Consider the following 17580-nt stretch of genomic DNA (forward strand, 5'->3'; position numbering starts at 1 on the left):
TCTTCTCTTGGTAGGAAACTCCAACCACATCCTCTTCCTCCCAGCTGCACTCATTGTCCTGGCAGCCAAGACAGGGAGGGGGACTGGGGTGATCTTCCTGGGGCTGAGTACAGGGAGGCAGTGGTGTCTAGTGGATAGAGCTCTGTACTGGGACTCGGGTGGCCTGACTTCTATTCCTGGCTATGGCATTGGCCTATTGAAGTGACTCCCCCAAGGTCACACACCTTTCTCTGCTTTAGTTTCCCCAGCTGTGGAATGGGGATGATGATACAAAACTCCTTTATAAAGCACTTTGAGACCTGCTGGTGATCAGCTCTTTGTAAGCGTTAGGGATTATTAGTATGCTGGCCTGAATAGTGCAGAGCCCAGTGGTTGCCTGTGGTGCAGGATGGTGCCGAAGCAATTAGGTCAGTTCTTCCGTGGCCTATGACCTTCTGTGCTGCTTTGACGTTATTCTTTGTGCCAATGTTTGGAGTCCTTCGTGCACAGAACAGAGCAAAAGCAGCACAAGCTGCTTTGTTGCAGGCATATTGGGAAACCATGGGGAACACAATCTGCATTCTCCAGGGGCTATCCGGGTAGGGAGTTACTCAGTAATCCTGCTGCATGCTTACTACAGTAGTTCTGCATTTGTCACGCTTCACCCCCAAACCCGGCATGTTAGTGCAGATACAGGAGAAGCTGTGTGTGCTGTGTGTAGCTGATGTGTGTTTGTATATGTTCTCTACAGGGCATTCTGTTTTCTACCCTGGAGTGTCTGAAGGCTCCCCAAGACTTGGTGAAGCTCTACCTGCATGAGTCAAACCGTGTGTACCGGGATAAGATGGTTGATGAGACAGATTTCAGCACATTTGATAAAATGCAGACAGAGATGGTAAAGAAGTTCTATGATGTAAGTATTGCAGTTGGTGTTTGTCAGATTAACATGCCCTGGGATATCCTCTCGGGCTAGCTGCACAGGAGGCAGAGGTGGATTTAGGAAAAAATAACTGGACCCAAAGTCTGCTCAAGACTACTTATGTGTTTGGAGATTGACACTGTTGGGGAGAACACAGGGCAGGGTGCCCAGGCTTTTGTGGTCTCTCCTCAGCTCTGCCACTGGCTGGCTGTAGGATTCTGGACCAGTCACTGCACCTTTCTCTGTGTCTCAGTTTCCCAAGGACTGTCTACACTTAAAACACAGCAGCTGGGTCACTGCCGTGCTTCAGTGAAGACACTACTTATGCTGATGGGAGGGGTTCTCCACTTCCCCGAGAGGCAGTAGCTAAGTTGACAGGAGAATTCTCCCATTGACCTAGCACCAGTGGTTAGGTCAGTTGCACTGTGTTACTTGGGAGTGTGGATTATTCCTAGTGTAGACCAGGCCCCAGTCTGTCAAATGGGTGAAGTAGTGGATCCCTGACTCACAGGGGGCTGAGGGGCTCAATTAACTAATGTAAGTAAAGAGCTTCAGGAGTCTCCAATGATCGGTGCTAAACAAGGGTCAAGCTTGGGCTGAGTTCCCTGGTTTCAGCAGGAGGAGGCTGGGGTCAAGAAGCAGTATTGAGTCCTTGGCTCTCCTCCTTGGTCTAACAGTGTCTTTCCAAGGAAAGCTCTGTACCCTACGCCCTTTGGGCTGGTCTGCACACAGTGACACCTCTTTAACTGTACCAGTAGCATTACAATGGTATGTTCCTCCGAGTGTGGATGCAGTTAAATAAAGGTGCTTCTACTTGGATAAGTGCTTTTACACAGGCATAACTGTGTCCACACTAGGGCTTGTACTCATTTAATTATCCCAGTTTAAAGTGACACCCTCAACTGCCATAGTTAAACCAGTATCAATGCTGCTTGTAGGCCAGGCCTTAGAGCTTGGAGGGATCCAGCCTCAGAGACCCCAGCGGTACTGAAGGTGAGGAGGCTTCTCTAGTGCTGTGCTCTCTGTGTGCACATGAGTGGGCCCCTCCCTCTTTTGCTGCTCCCTCCCTCCCCTGAACTGAACAAGAACCCTCAGACCCCCCCGTCCTTCATCCTGGACACTGGTAGCCGACCCAATACACACACCCCGCAGCCATGCACTCTTTGGCCTCCAGCTCTCACCACACACCGGGCACTCCCTGTCCTGACAGCTTCATCCAACTTGCTTTCCCTGCAGTGCTTCCTGTCCCCAATGAGGCACCCAGTAGTAGGAATAGTGGATCACATCAGAGTTTCTCTCTCATAACTGTGCTATCTGCAGATGTTCTCCCCTTCCATATAACTGCCTAATCCTGGGGTGAATCTGATGGAACGCTCGTTTTCAGCAATACTTTGTGGCAATCAGCTTGTGGCTGAATTATGCATTGCATAAAAAATTTCTTTTTACCGAATTGAAATTTGTTGCCTTTCATTTTCAGCAACTGCCCCTTTGCTCTGTATTATGAAGGAGGGTTAATAGGAGCACTCAATGTACTTGCTCTGTGACAGTTTGTATTCTGTTATCATGTCCCCTTTTACTTATAAGAACAGCCATATTGGGTCAGACCCATGGTCCATCCAGCTCAGTATCCTATCTTCTGACAGAGGCTAATGTCAGGTGCTTTAGAGGGAATGAACAGAACAAGCAGTCATGGAGTGATCCATCCCATATTGTTTACTTCCTGCTTCTGGCAATCAGAGGCTAGGGAGACCCAGAGCATGGGGTTGCATCCCTGTCCATCATGGCTAATAGCTATTGATGGACCTGCCTCCAGGAACTTACCTAATTCTTTTTTGAGCCCTGTTATAGTTTTGGCCTTCACAACATCTCCTGGTAACAAGTTCCATAGGTTGACTGTGTTTTGTGTGAACAAGTATTCCCTTTCTGTTTGTTTTAAACCTGCTGCCTATTAATTTCATTGGGTGACCTCTGGTTCTTGTGTAATATGAAGAAGTAAATAACACTTCTGCATGCATTTTCTCCAAACCATTCATGGTGTTATAGAGCTCTATATCATAGCTACCTTTAGCCTTTTCTCCCAAGCTTCAGAGTCCCAGTCTCTTTAATCTCACCTCATATGGAAGCTGTTCCATACCTCTCATCATTTTTGGTGCACTTCTCTGTACCTTTTCTGATTCTAATATATCTTCTTTGAGATGGGGTAACCAGAACTGCACACAGTATTCAAGGTGTGAGCCTACCGTGGATTTATGTAGTGCCATTATGATATTTATGTCTTATTATCTATCCTTTTCCTAATGGCTCCTAACATTCTGTTAGCTTTTTTGACTTCATATTTATCAACATTAACTTTCATCTGCCATTTTGTTGCTCAGTCACCCAGTTTTGTGAGATCCCTTTGTAATTATTCACAGTCTGCTTTGGACTTAACTATCTTAATAATTTTGTATCATCTACCAATTTTGCCACCTCACCGTTTACCTTTTTTCCAGATCATGTCTGAATATTTTGAACAGCACAGGTCTCAGTACAGATCCCTGTGGGATCCCACTATTTACCTCACTTCATTCTGAAAAATGATCATTTATTCCTATGCTTGTTTCCTGTCTTTCAACCAGTTAGGGATCCATGAGAAGACCTTCCTTCATATCCCATGACTGCTAACTTGGCTTAAGAGCCTTTGGTTAGGGACTTTGTCAAGACTTTCTGAAAGTCCAAATGCACTATTATCAGCTGGATCAACATTGTCCACATGTTTCTTGACCCCCTCTAAGAATTCTGATAGATTGATGAGGCATGATTTCCTTTACAAAAGTTGTGTTGACCCTTGGCCACCCAATCATGTTCATCTGTGTGTCTGATAATTCTATTGTACTGGAGTTAGACTTAGCATCCTGTAATTGCCAGGGTCTCCTCTGGAACCTTTTTTAAGAATTGGTGTCAATTAGGTGTCCTTCAGTCATCTGATACAGAAGCTGATTTAAGTGATAGGTTGCATACCACAGTTAGTAGTTCTGTAATTTCATATTTGAATTCCTTCAGAACTCTTGGGTGAATACCATCTAGTCCTGGGGACTTATTACTGTTTAGTTTATCAATTTGTTCCAAAACCCACTCCATCTACATCTCGATCTGGGACAGTTCCTCAAATTTGTCACCCAGAAGTATATGGAAATATACTTAGCTCATAGAACTGGAAGGGACCCCCAAAGGTCATAAAGTCCGGCCCCCTGCCTTCACTAGCAGGACCAAGTACTGATTTTGCCCCAGATCCTAAGTGGTTCCCTCAAGGATTGAGTTCATAACCCTAGGTTTAGCAGGCCAATGCTCAAACCACTGAGCTATCCCCCTTAAAGAATGTCTCAGATGTGGGAATCTCCCTCACATCCTCTGCAAGACTGATGCAAAGAATTCATTTACCTTCTTTGGAATGGCCTTATCTTTCTTCAGTGCTCCATTAGCACCTTAGTTGCCCCACTGATTGTTTGGCAGGCTTCTCTACTCATCTTCTCGCTAAGCCAATGGTTTCCAAACTTTATTGGTTCATATACCATGTTCTTAAAAACACGATGTTGTAAGTACCACATGCAAATTTCTCCTTTTTTTGCATATTTTAGTCTTTAGTAGGCTTAACTGTATTTTGACACGTACTTTCGTTTGCTAAATAGCCCCAATCTTTTCATTCCCTCTTCCTAGGGAAGTTTAGCCAGGCCTCTAATCATTCTCTGAACCCCCTCTATTTTCACTATATTCTTTTCAATAGAGTGACCAGAATTAAATACAGTTCTACAGGAGATGGTGAACCATGGATTTATATAATGGCATTATAATATATCGGTTTTATATTTTATTCCTTTCCTGTAGTGCCCTCACACTTTGTTTGCTTTACAGTCATCACTGCCCATAGAAGAGAGGTTTTCATGGAGCTGTCCACAGCAATGTCTAGCTCTGGTTCCTGCCTGGGGAGAGTTAATTTAGAGCCCAGTGAGGGGTGTGGATACTTAACATTATTCCTTCCAATGTGCACAACATTGCATTTATCATGACTGAATTTCATCTCCACTAGTGCTACCCAACTGTCAGGGCTGTTAGAAGTTCCTCAGTGCTTTCTCCGGTCTGGCCTAGTCTAAATAATCTGGTGTCTTCTGTAAGCTTTGCCACCTCACTGCTTGCCTTTTTTCTTGATCATTGCTAACTTGTTTCAGCATCAGCTCTTTGTATAGCTCCATCTGTGACAGGGCCTCATTTCTAATCCCCGAAAAGGATAGGGAGCTCCTTGAGCCCCCTCTCATGACAACTGAGGTCAGAGAAATAGTATAGATTCCAAGGCCAGAAGGGGCCATTGTGCTCCTTTGCACAGACTGCACATTGTGCAGTCTGACCTCCTGCATAACATGGGTTATAGAACTTATCCACAATAATTCCTAGAGCAGTGCTTTCAGCAAGCTGGAGGAGGGATAGCTCAGTGGTTTGAGCATTGGCCTGCTAAACCCAGGGTTGTGAGCTCAATCCTTGAGGGGGCTATTTAGGGATCTGGGACAAAAATTTGTCTGGGGATTAGTCCTGCTTTGAGCAGGGGGTTGGACTAAATGACCTCCTGAGGTTCCTTCCAACCCTCATATTCTATGAAAGATATCTGCTCTTGATTAAAAATTTCTTAGTGATATAGACTCTGCCACAACCTTCAGAATAGCTTCCTTGCAGTGTCCTTATTGTCCTTAAGTGCTTCCTCTACCCTCTTGTGGTACAGCAGAGGCACCAGTTATCTCATAATACAGTGCTGTCCTGGTCATCCCATCTCAAAAAGGATATAATAGAACTGAAGGCGTTCAGTGAAGAGCAATGAGAAAGGCCTGAAAAAACCCTCAGATGAAGATAAATTGAAAAGATTGGGATTGTCACATTGCAAAGGAGAGAAATAAGAGGGGACATGTTACAGTATATCAAATAATGGATGGTCTAGAGAGGAGATGAGAAGCTTTTGTTCTCTATCTTGCAGCCCAAGAACATGGGGAAAGTCAAATTAATGAAGTTAGAAGTTCAAACTGGTAAAAGGAGATCCTTTTTCACACATTTAAGTAGACTGTATAACTCGCTTGCAGAAAGTCATTGAGCCAAATAATTTAGCAAGATTCAAAAAGAGATTGGACATTGAGATGGATCACAAGAATATCCAGGGTGATCATAATTAATAAATAATAAAAAAATAAGAAGGAAGATTAACCCTTCATCCTAAGCATTTCAGACGTATGTGCATGGCAGATTACCCTATACCTGCCTACTGTGGGGTTCTTACACCTTCCTCTGACTCATCTGGCACCAACCACCAGGCATGCTGGAACAATTTATATAGTGGGGGTGCTAAGAGCTATTGACCCAAACTGTAAACCCTGTGTAGATGGAAACCACTTTAAGCTAGGGGGCACAGCAGCACCCTTAGTTCCAGCACCTATGCTGGCCACTGTCTGATCCAGTCTGTCAATTGCTGTGTTCCTCATTGTTTCTATGACAATGGCTATTCACTTTTCAAATTCCTTCTTAACCATCCTAATTTCAATTTTACATTTTCACTCACTGTAGATGAGGTTCCTTTTTATTCATTTCGCTTGGGCTGACTTTTGATTTTTTTGAAAGATACCTGTTTGGCTTCAATAACCTCCTGTACCTTGTCACTCAACCTTCCTGCTTCTCTTTTGAGTTCAGGGCATAGATCTACCTTCCATGATGCTGCTATGGTATGCTTGAGCAGCCACCATGCTGAATCCAAAGGATTTTAATTTCCTCATTTTTGATGTTAAAGTTTTTGTGACTGTTGGAATGCAGGACTCACCCCTGTGGCACCTCCTGCTGGTATCTGTCTGGAATTAGCTCATCCAGCTTCTAGAGCACCCTCTGCAGGCCAGTGATCTGCCTTACCGCTGGCCCCCATATCCCCCCCAGGACTCCAGTGCCACCTTCTCTTGGGTGCTGTCCCTCTCGTAGCAACCCTTCAGTCTTGGGGTCTCCCCACCTACTATCCCTACCTTGCCTCAGTGTAAGGCTACTGCCAGTCACCAACTAGTCCCCATTCCCTGGGGCAGACTGCAGTGTAAGTCACTCATCACTGGCAAGGGGATTTAGACCTGCTGCCTTTCTCTGCAAACCTGTAGGGCCTTGGACATGGCCCTGCAGCCTGGGGAGTTCCCAGCCTAGAGCTCCCCAGCCCCTCTGGCCTTTCCCCAACCCTGCCTTTTTCTAAGTACCCTGTGCTTCCCAGGAACCAGGCCCCTCTCTCTCTGCCTTCAGAAGGTGACTGTTTGGGCTCCTGGCTCACAGCCTCTTATAGGGGCCAGCTGGGCTCTGTTTGGGGCGTGGCCACAGTTCTGCCTGCTTCCCCTAATCAGCCCAGTGACTGCCTTCTCCTCCCACAGTCCTTTCCTAGGGCTGTTTTAAGCCCCTCAGGGCAGGAGCAAGTGTCTACCCTGCTACAGGGACCTTTTATAGAAAACTCTCCCTTTTTAAAGTGTAATGTCCCAGTGCTAGCTTTCGTTATTTTCCATTAGGTGGCTGAACTTCCTGAAATTATATTGTGGCTCCTGTAAGTGCCTCTGAGCTTATAATGAAACACCCCAAAGTCAGGAAACACAAAAGTGAAGGTTTGCTGAGCCCCTTTTACTCTGTACTGCTATATAGATGCTTTGAAATGCTGGTTTGGAATCTGTGAGCCATGATTATGCTTAGCTACAAATTTAAAGCTCAGTTGTAGAAAACCTTTGTATCATCTGAGAAATACTGTGTGTTCACTATGCCAGAGATTTGGGGCAACACTTACAAAGTGCATAAGTTCCCTTGTTGCCAAGAAGGCTAACGGGATTTTGGGCTGTATAAGTAGGAGCATTGCCAACAGATCAATGGACATGATCATTCCCCTCTATTCGACATTGGTGAGGCCTCATCTGGAGTACTATGTCCAGTTTTGGGCCCCACACTACAAGAAGGACATGGAAAAATTGGAAAGAGTCCAGCAGAGGACAACGAAAATTATTAGGGGGCTGGAGCACATGACTTATGAGAGGCTGAGAGAACTGGGATTGTTTAGTCTGCAGAAGAGAATGAGGGGGGATTTGATAGCCGCTTTCAACTACTGAAAGGGGGTTCCAAAGAGGATGGATCTAGACTGTTCTCAGTGGTACCTGATGACAGAACAAGGAGTAATGGTCTCAAGTTGCAGTGGGAGAGGTTTAGGTTGGATATTAGGAAAAACTTTTTCACTAGGAGGGTGGTGAAGCACTGGAATGGATTACCTATGGAGATGGTGGAATCTCCATCCTTAGAGGTTTTTAAGGTCAGGCTTGACAAAGCCCTGGTTGGGATGATTTAGTTGAGAATTGGTCCTGCTTTGAACAGTGGATTGGACTAGATGACCTCCTGAGGTCCCTTCCAACCCTGACATGCTATGATTCTATAAGTGAGTTAGGAGTCTAAGTCCTTTTGCTTTTTAAATCAGTGTGAGGTAAGTGACTAGGCAGTTTGGGCAATTCCAGTAGCTCCCTAACTACATCACTAGGTGCCTCACTATGTTATAAATCTAGCCCTAAGGTCCAGATCCAGTCAAGGACTTAGGCACATTAGCCCAAGATTTAGACATCACTGAGATCCTCAGAATCTCCACTCAGCTGCTGCTTACCTCTATTGGTGTCTAAATTTCCTAGGCAGCTACATTTTCAGCACTGAAGTCCCCATGGTGTCTGAGTTTCTGCCAATAAGCATGTACACAACTACCTCAGTCTAGGCGCCAGGCATCTGTCTTACATCTAAACCGAGTGGTATCTTCAAACTAAGCTTGTCCCCTATGTCACCTGGTGAGGAATTGCATTGATCTGTTCCCCGGAAAAGAGCTTTCCCTTTGTTGCAATAGGAACAGGACATTCTGTATTTCCTTTTGCATTTCATTGGCAGGAAATCGAGGAGGCTCTAGAGGAAACCAAGAAGATGAACATGTACTGCCATTTTGCTAGAGGCGTTGGGGAACCCAAATACATGCCTGTTCAGACCTGGGAGTCACTGAATCACATCCTTGTGGAAGTGTTGGATAACCACAATGAGGTCAATGCTGCCATGAATCTGGTGCTCTTTGAAGATGCCATGTGCCATGTGTAAGGGGATTTTCCATCTTTGTTCTCTCATAGAGTTGTTATACTCTCACAGAGTCATCAGCTTAAATGTCTTCAGAGCTGATCTGTGTAATGCATTTCTGTTAACATTTTCAGAGGGGATGAGCAGCCATAATCGCAGATGATGTCAGGAGGAGCTGTAGGAGTGTAGCACTTCTGAAGAGTCAGACCCTGGGTATCTCAAATTGGACATGAAACTAGGGCTCTTCCAATTAGCGGCCACTTTTGAAAAAGTGGACATCTAATCTGTCCTCATCTTCTTATCTCTTTCCTATCTCCCGGGGGTATTGGAAGCCTTTTCTCCAGGCTAAACATTCTCTGATGTTTAGCAAGCACGTTGAAACCTTCAGGCAGAGGGCACTGTTGTAGTACAAAGACAAATTACACAGAGGTTTCAATTTTCAAATGGGGCTGTCTAAATAGGGCACACAATTTTGCTTGCCAGCCCTCAGTACATAGATGCCCGAATATGTGTTTTAAATACAAGTTTGATTGTGTCAGTGTGCAAGAAAAACTTGGAAAATTGGTATGTGGTAACATTTTTGAAAGCCTGTAAGTCACATAGGAGCCTATGTCTTACTTTCAAGTGTCTTTCAAAGGTGTTAAGTGCCTAAAGCTGCAGGGTGGTGCCTGGGCAGATGGTTAAAAGTTTCTAAGCAGATATGGTGCCTACCTGCATTGATTTCAATGAAACTTAATCACCTAAAATGCTTAAGCCCTTTTGACAGTCCCACTGGGCACATGTCTGCACCCGTAGGCACTGAATACCTTTGAAAATGTGGCCCTTAGCAATTAAGTCTCACTGCAAGTCAGTGGAATTTAGGCTCCTGTAGTCAGTTTTTAAAAGACTTTTAGGCACCTAAAAATGCAGATAGGTGTCTAGTGAGATTGCCAGAAGCACCTAAGTGAATTAGGTTCATCTAAGTGAAATCAATGGGAGTTGGGAGCCTAGGTTCTTTTGAAAATGTTACCTGGTGACTATATGTACTGTATTTATGAATCCCTGAACTAACAGAGCCCTAGAGCCCCATTAGCTACACTGAAGCAGTACTTTTTCATTAGGAAAGTGTGAGTTCACCGTTCCTTAAGTACCAGGAAACCAATCCAATTACTATCATAGAAAAGAACAACAGATACAATCCTTTGATCTACCCAGTACTCCTTTGAGTCCTACGAGCTCACCATCCTGTCATTTCCTGCAGCATAGTGCCTTGATATTTAATAAAACCATTATATTGCTTCATGCTATGCTGCTTTTATTCCATTCAGTTATTAAGTAGCAGTTTATCTTCAGCAAAGGTGTGTTTGGATCATCAAACTGTACTTAGTTTTATATTCCATGCATAAGGCAGACACACACACACACAAGCACTTTGAGTATAAGAATTTTTTCGGATTGTGATGTAAATGTTGTCTCTGTCATTTTCTCTTGTGTGCTCCCTGTGTTCCAGAGAGGACTTGCTGGACCAAATCTGATTGCAGCCTCCCTCTAAATATTGTAAAAGATCAAGAGAAAAAGCTCTGAATTTTAACGTTTGTTTTCATATTCCTCCTTGCTCCCCTACTCCTTTATACACACAGATGGTCTGTCAGACAGGACCACAGATATGAGCTGGTAGTCCTGACCCAAGATTTAATTCCTCAACTTCAGGAGTTAAATACAGTTAGTGGCTAAATCACCAAGTGGTTCAAGAGTTCAAATCCATCTGTGCTAATCACTAAATATTTCTGTGGCCTTATTCACACATCTATACTTCCATAATTACTGACTTTTATCGGTGGTTTGCTTATTGCACTGAACGCAATGAAAAACCTGATGAGAAATGAAATTAAACAAGTAGGCCAGCTGAGTCCAGTGAGGGTGTCTCATGACATCCCTACCTAATTTAAAATGCAAATGAATTATTCTCTTATTCACGACGTGTCTGGGAGAGGGAACTGATGGAATATGAACTACAAGTAGTTAAAGTTTCTTTGGAGAGAAACAAAAATGGCTGGTGCTTTCATTGTGTTCTTAGCTACTTGAATGAAAAGTGGGATAGCAGCAAGTCAAAAGAAAGGTCCCAACTGATTGCAAACAGTTAGAAATCAGTATTTTTATCCTGTTGGCTTTGTTGTATGGAAATTAAGGCCCAGACATATATGTAGGCAGACAATGGAACTGTTTCCAGAGAATCTCTCTACTGTTTCTCACTGTGCATGCCAGGTGAGATAGGTGTGCCTCTGGACCCTTGTTACCAGATCATGCTTTCATACTTTTTATTGCTGGCAAAATCTGCCATGTTGTCTAGTTAGCTAATGGATAAGCATGTGGGTTATTCTGGAATACTGAGGTGCTGATCTCAGTTCAGATCTCAGGTCAGGTGTCTAAAAACCCCTTATCCCACTTGCGCTCGGTTGTTGGCAGTCTCAGCGGAGAGGCTATATACCGATGAGCCTGGGGATGATGATGCCTTCCATGATGCATCTGACGAAGTGGGTATTCACCCACGAAAGCTCATGCTCCAAAATGTCTGTTAGTCTATAAGGTGCCACAGGATTCTTTGCTGCTTTTACAGATCCAGACTAACACAGCTACCCCTCTGATACCTTCCATGATGGCCTCCCTAGGTGGTAGTTGAAGCAAGGAGTGCTAGTTTTGGGTGGAGTTTGCATTGCCACTGTCTTTGCTGAGCCAGTGTTGTGGAGAGGAGACTTCAGTCCGCAGGGGGTCAATCAGCCACTACCGTAATGTTTTTTAAAGGTGATCTGCAGTAGTTTTTGAATTTCTCTAACTGCTACCACAAGTTTCATATAAGTTTTAAAGTCCTCCTTATAGTTCCAAAAAGTAAATAAACCCTTTTCTGCCATTTTCCCATACCTCCTTGAAGTTAGCTTCTTGGACGTGCCCCAAAGCAGCTTGTGTCATTTCGCTTTCAGTGAAATCGTGAAATTGCAGGCCCCATGGCCATGTTAATCACTGCACTGGGATCTAAACTCTGGCTAGTGAGTGAGATTTTCCCCTCTTCTGCTGGGAGTGATTTACTTCTACAATATTTCCTGTTGAATGTTCTCAGAAATGTGTCATCTTCACACGATTAGCTCACTCTTCTTTGTTAGCACACTTTTTCTGAAGGATATAGTCTAGTGCAAACAGGAATTAACTCAAGGTCGACCTCTGGCCTTTGTTACACTGGTGCCCAGATCACAGTAATATGCCCTTATAATCAATGAATCTTTATTTAGTGCCCCATCCTTGTGCATGTCATTGGTGATACTACTCCATGTGTCAGTGTGAGCAGGGGTGACAGAATCTGGCCCTTAAAGAGTTAGTAGTTTTGATGAGGAAGAAATGTTGACAGAGCTTTCCTAGAAGGGATTTCCACTGATCTAGATACATGAAGATATTAATAATACATAATCTGCCTCTTCATGTGACTAAGAGCTCACCAATGTCATCAAGGCCACAGTTAATGTGGATTCTTGGACATTTTCTGAGAGGAAATATCTACTAGCAGGACTAATTAGAGCACATTTACACAGCAATTTAGTCTGATTTGATCCATGTTCCATGTAAATGGAGGAATGACCTTTACTGTAAGATGTTCCTGAACACCATAACACAGTATACGAATCCAGAAATAACTGAGATGAAAAGCTCTGAATTGCCATAGAAGCATTTACTGGTTGGTTGTGTTGTTTACTACAGATCTCACGTGAAGAGCATCGACTGCAAACATGCCCCTTAGATTGGCAGCGCTGCTGTGATTCTGCTACTATTCTCAATCTAATTTGTTACTCAGTAAAATATGTATTAAAATGCTCCATATGGAAAAAAGTCTTCTTGACCAGAGATTCTGTATGCTTCAATTTAGTTGCCGTATCAATCGTATCTTAGAATCACCCAGAGGAAATGCCCTATTGGTTGGTGTAGGTGGAAGCGGCAAGCAGAGCCTGACAAGACTTGCGGCTTTCATTAGCTCACTGGAGGTTTTCCAAATCACTCTGAGGAAAGGCTATGGAATCCCTGACCTGAAGGTAGGTGGCGTTGAATGGTGGGAAGGGAGAGGAAACAGAAACTTGTACTTCTTCCACACAGAGCTTTGTCTTTTCTATGTGTTTGAGAAACCTCCAGTGTAAATGAAAAGAGATTCTAATCGGATCGCAAAGAACAGTCTCCAAAATTCATCAATTAATGTTTGCTCACAGCTTTATACCTGTAAAAGGCTATATAGAGTCGATGATAATGATTAATATAACAAATTATTACAATTTTTAAGACAATAAAAAGAATACTTAATCAACCCAGGAGTAACCTGCTATGGAATGATGTAGCTAGAGATGGGAGAGATTTATTAAGTCATATCCAGTCCATCTCCCACTTCCTGGAGGCTATAAGAGTTGGAAACAGCAATGGATCCTGACAGTACATTTTCTAGTAAACTGTGAATTGGAAGCCGTTGAGACAGTTTTGTTTGATGCAAATGGAATGATTTATAGATGTTTTAGTTGCTGGAAAATGATGTAGGACATGGGTTTGCGATGTCTCCTTGCTTTCCCACCAAGGCAAACTGGAGCTACATTGTTCAAGTCCTGTCCTGCGTCATCAGACTGGCTCTCCTGCTGGCATGAACAGCATCCACTGAGAGGCCAGTTATAGCTCTGGCGATAGCAAATCTCTACCAAGTTTTGAAAGCTCATATTTAAATGCATTTGCTTTCTTATTTAGGGTCATTGACTTCAGTGGGGACTGCAGGATTTGGCTTTTCGACAATGTTTATTTAATAATCAAATGTACTATGAGGAATCACTGGAGTTTTTATTTAATGTTACATCATCTTCTCCCTTCAGATAACTTTACAGCTCTGATCAGTTTGTTCGTTTTGCTTTCTGACATGCCTGTGTAATCATCCTGAGCCTATCTAGTCTTACCCATTCAGTTCTACCCATGAAAAGTTTCCTGGGATAATCTGGTGCTGACCTCCTCCTATTTGTTAGATAGCCTACTCTTCCCACAAAGAACGTACTCTGATTATTACGTTCAGAAGCTTGTTTGCAAAGCACGTTCTTGTTTCAGGTTCTGTGATGGTGGAAGGTTGTTTGGCATTCCTTTCACTCTGTACCCATTCTACAGGAATTTATGAAATACTGGTTGATTATTTTTTCTTGGGTCTAGAAGAGCAAGATGGCTCAGTCTGCCGTTGACCCTTAACATTGTTCTAAATCACTTATTCTAGGTGTTCTATAGCAAATATAACAACTGACTGTGTTTGGTAGGACCATATTTGCCTACTGAAGTTCTAAACGCATTTCAGAAGCAAGGGTCAATGTATTATCCTGAGCGGCTTTCTATTCCCACTGTATTCTGTTCACATGAACTAATGGGAAAGGCCAGCTGAGGTAGTAGGAAGAAAAAACTAGAATCACAGTGACAGTTTTTGCTATTACTGTGTTTTAAATAATAGTGTTATTTTATGTTCATAATTGTGAGGCAGACACTCTGAAAAGAGGAGGAAGGATAGTTCAGTGTTTGGGGCACTAGCCTAGGGCTAGGACATCTGAGTTCAAGTCCCTGCCCTACCACAACCTCCCTGTGAGAGTTTGTGTAAGTCAGATAGTCTCTCTGTGCCTCAGTTCCCCCGCTGTACAACAGGGATAGTAGCCATGCCCTGCATCGTGGGGTTTGGGAGGATACATACACTGAAGATTGTGTGGTGCTCAGGTACCATGGTAATGGGGGCAACCCTGTACCTTAGGCTGTGTCTACAGTACAAGCTAAGGGTGTGATACCCCAACTCGTGTACACACGTGTGCTAGCTCTGATTGAGCTAGTGCAAGTATAAATAGCAACGTAGCTGCAGTAGCACGGGTAGCAGCAGCTGAGGCATGCTGAGTACATCCCCACGGCTTTAGTACCCGTCACGGCACTGCTGCTGCTTCCTGTCCTACTGTGGCTGCACTGCTGTTTGTACTCACACGAGCCTGATGAGAGCTAGCATGAATACATGTACGTGAGTAGGAGATCATAGGATGACCATAAGCTGTCAGTGTGATGCTGCTGTGGAAAAGGCTAATGCAGTCCTAGGATGCATTAGACAAGGTATTTCCAGCAGAGACAGGGAAGTGTTAGTACCATTACACCAGGCACTGGTGAGACCTCATCTGGAATACTGCATGCAGTGCTGGTCTCCCATGTTTAAGAAACATGAATTAAAACTGGAACAGGTGCAGAGAAGTGCTAATAGGTTTTCTATTCCTCTGATCACCCTATCTTATAAGAGAAGACTCAAAGAGCTTGGCTTGTTTACAAGAACAAGCCATACTGGGTCAGACCAAAGGTCCATCAAGCCCAGTATCCTGTCCTCTGACAGTGACCAATGGCAGGTGCCCCAAAGGGAGTGAACAGACAGATTATCGTCAAGTGATCCATGCCGTGTCACCCAATCTCAGCTTCTATCAAACAGAGACTAGGGACACCATTTCTGCTCATCCTGGCTAATAGCTATTGATGAACCTATCTTCCATGAATCTATCTAGCTCCCTTTTGAACCCCATTATAGTTTTGGCCTTCACAATACCGTCTGGCAAGGAGTTCCAGAGGATGACAGTGCATTGTGTGAAAAAATACTTTTTTGTATTTGTTTTAAACCTGTTACCTATTCATTTCATTTGGTGGCCACTTGTTCTTGTATTGTGAGAAGGAGTAAATAACACTTCCTTATTTGCTTTCTCTATACCACTCATGATTTTATAGACCTCTATCAGATCACCCCTTAGCTGCCTCTTTTCCAAGCTGAAAAGTCCCAGTCTTATTAATCTCTCCTCATACAGAAGCCGTTCTATACCCCTAATAATTTTTGTTGCCCTTTTCTGAACCTTTTCCAATTCCAAGATAATTTTTTTGAGATGGGGCGACCACATACTGCATGCAGATGGATTTATATAGAGGCAATATGATATTTTCTATCTTCTTATATATCCCTTTCTTGATGATTCCCAACATTCTGTTTACCTTTTTGACTGCCGCTGCACATTGAGTGGATGATTTCAGGGAACTATCCACAATGACTCCAAGATTTTTCTTGCATGTTAACAGCTAATTTAGACCTCATTATTGCGTATGTATAGTTAGAATTGTGTTTTCCACTGTGCATTACTTTGCATTTATCAACATTAAATTTCATCTGCCATTTTGTTGCCCAGTCACCCAGTTTTGTGAGATCCGTTTGTAGCTCTTCGCAGTCTGCCAGGGAGTTAACTATCTTGAGTAGTTTTGTAACATCTGCAGATTTTGCCACCTCACTGTTTACCTCATTTTCCAGATCATTTATGAATATATTGAATAGGACTGGTCCCAGTACAGACCCCTGGCGAACATCACTATTTACCTCTCTCTATTCTGAAAACTGACCATTTATTCCTATCGTTTGTTTCCTATCTTTTAACCAGTTACCAATCTATAAGAGAACCATCTCTCTTATCCCATGACTGCTTATTTTGCTTAAGAGTCTTTGGTGAGGTACCTTGTCAAAGGCTTTCTGAACATCTAAATACACTATATCCACTGGATCCACGAGCGGCGCCAGGGTTTCTGATGCCCTAGATGGACGGCCGTTTCGCCACCCCCCGCAGCTCCAGTGGAGCTGCCGCAGTCGTGCTGGCGGGCGGTCCGCTGGTCTAAAGGCTCCGGTGGACCTGCCGCAGGCATGACTGCGGTAGGTCCGCCGGAGTCTTTAGACCAGCGCACCGTCCGCCGGCACAACTGCGGCAGCTCCACTGGAGCCGCCACAGCAGCAGACCATCCACCAGCACGACTGTGGTAGGTCCCCCGGAGCTGCGTGCCACCCCCTGGCAAAATAGCACCCCCCAAAAATTCTGGCGCCCTAGGCCATTGCCTAGGTCGCCTAAATGGTAGCGCCGGCCCTGACTGGATCTCCTTTGTCCACATGCTTGTTGACCCCCTCAAAGAATTCTGGTAGATTGGTGAGGCATGATTTCCCTTTACAGAAAACATGTTGACTATTTTCCAACAAATTATGTTCATCTATGTGTCTGACAACTTTGTTCTTTACGATAGTTTCAACCAATTTGACCACTACTGAAGTGCAGCTTAGCCTAACCAAAAGAAGGTTGAGGGGAGATATGACTGCTCTCTATAAATACACTGAGGGATAAATACCAGGGAGGGAGAAGAGTTATGTGAGTATCATTGCTGACACAAGAACAAATGGATATAAACTGGCCATCAACAAGTAGAGGCTTGAAATTAGGTGACGGTTTTTAACCATCAGAGGAGTGAAGTTCTGGAACTGTTTTTCAAGGGGAGCAGCAAGGACAAAAAAACCTAACTGGCTTCAAGACTGAGCTTGCGAAGTTTATGGAGGGATATGATGAGACTGCCTGCAATAGCATGTGGCCCATTGGTGACTGCCAGTAGCAAAAATCCCCAATGGCTGGAGAAAGGACACTAGATAGGGAGGGTTCTGAGTTATTATAGAGAATTCTGTCCCAGCTGTCTGCCTGGTGGGTCTTGTCCATATGCTCAGGGTC

The 17580-nt window shown here is 43.9% G+C and overlaps 1 protein-coding gene across 5 annotated transcripts in view; it reads left to right on the top strand.

The window, feature by feature from the left end:
* The window catches only part of DNAH9 (dynein axonemal heavy chain 9), a 396459-nt gene that overhangs the window by 167721 nt on the left and 211158 nt on the right, over window positions 1-17580 (top strand). For 4 of the 5 annotated variants that reach the window (XM_075071725.1, XM_032803600.2, XM_032803609.2 and 1 more), the window contains 3 exons: window positions 731-892; window positions 8837-9033; window positions 12906-13068. In XM_075071725.1, the coding sequence (XP_074927826.1) occupies window positions 731-892; window positions 8837-9033; window positions 12906-13068 (522 nt within the window). Of the gene's footprint in view, window positions 1-730; window positions 893-8836; window positions 9034-12905; window positions 13069-17580 lie in introns of those variants that run through there. The other variant, XM_032803638.2, reaches the window with a different exon arrangement.

Source organism: Chelonoidis abingdonii, chromosome 13 (assembly GCF_003597395.2).
Source record: "Chelonoidis abingdonii isolate Lonesome George chromosome 13, CheloAbing_2.0, whole genome shotgun sequence".
NCBI lineage: Eukaryota > Metazoa > Chordata > Testudines > Testudinidae > Chelonoidis > Chelonoidis abingdonii.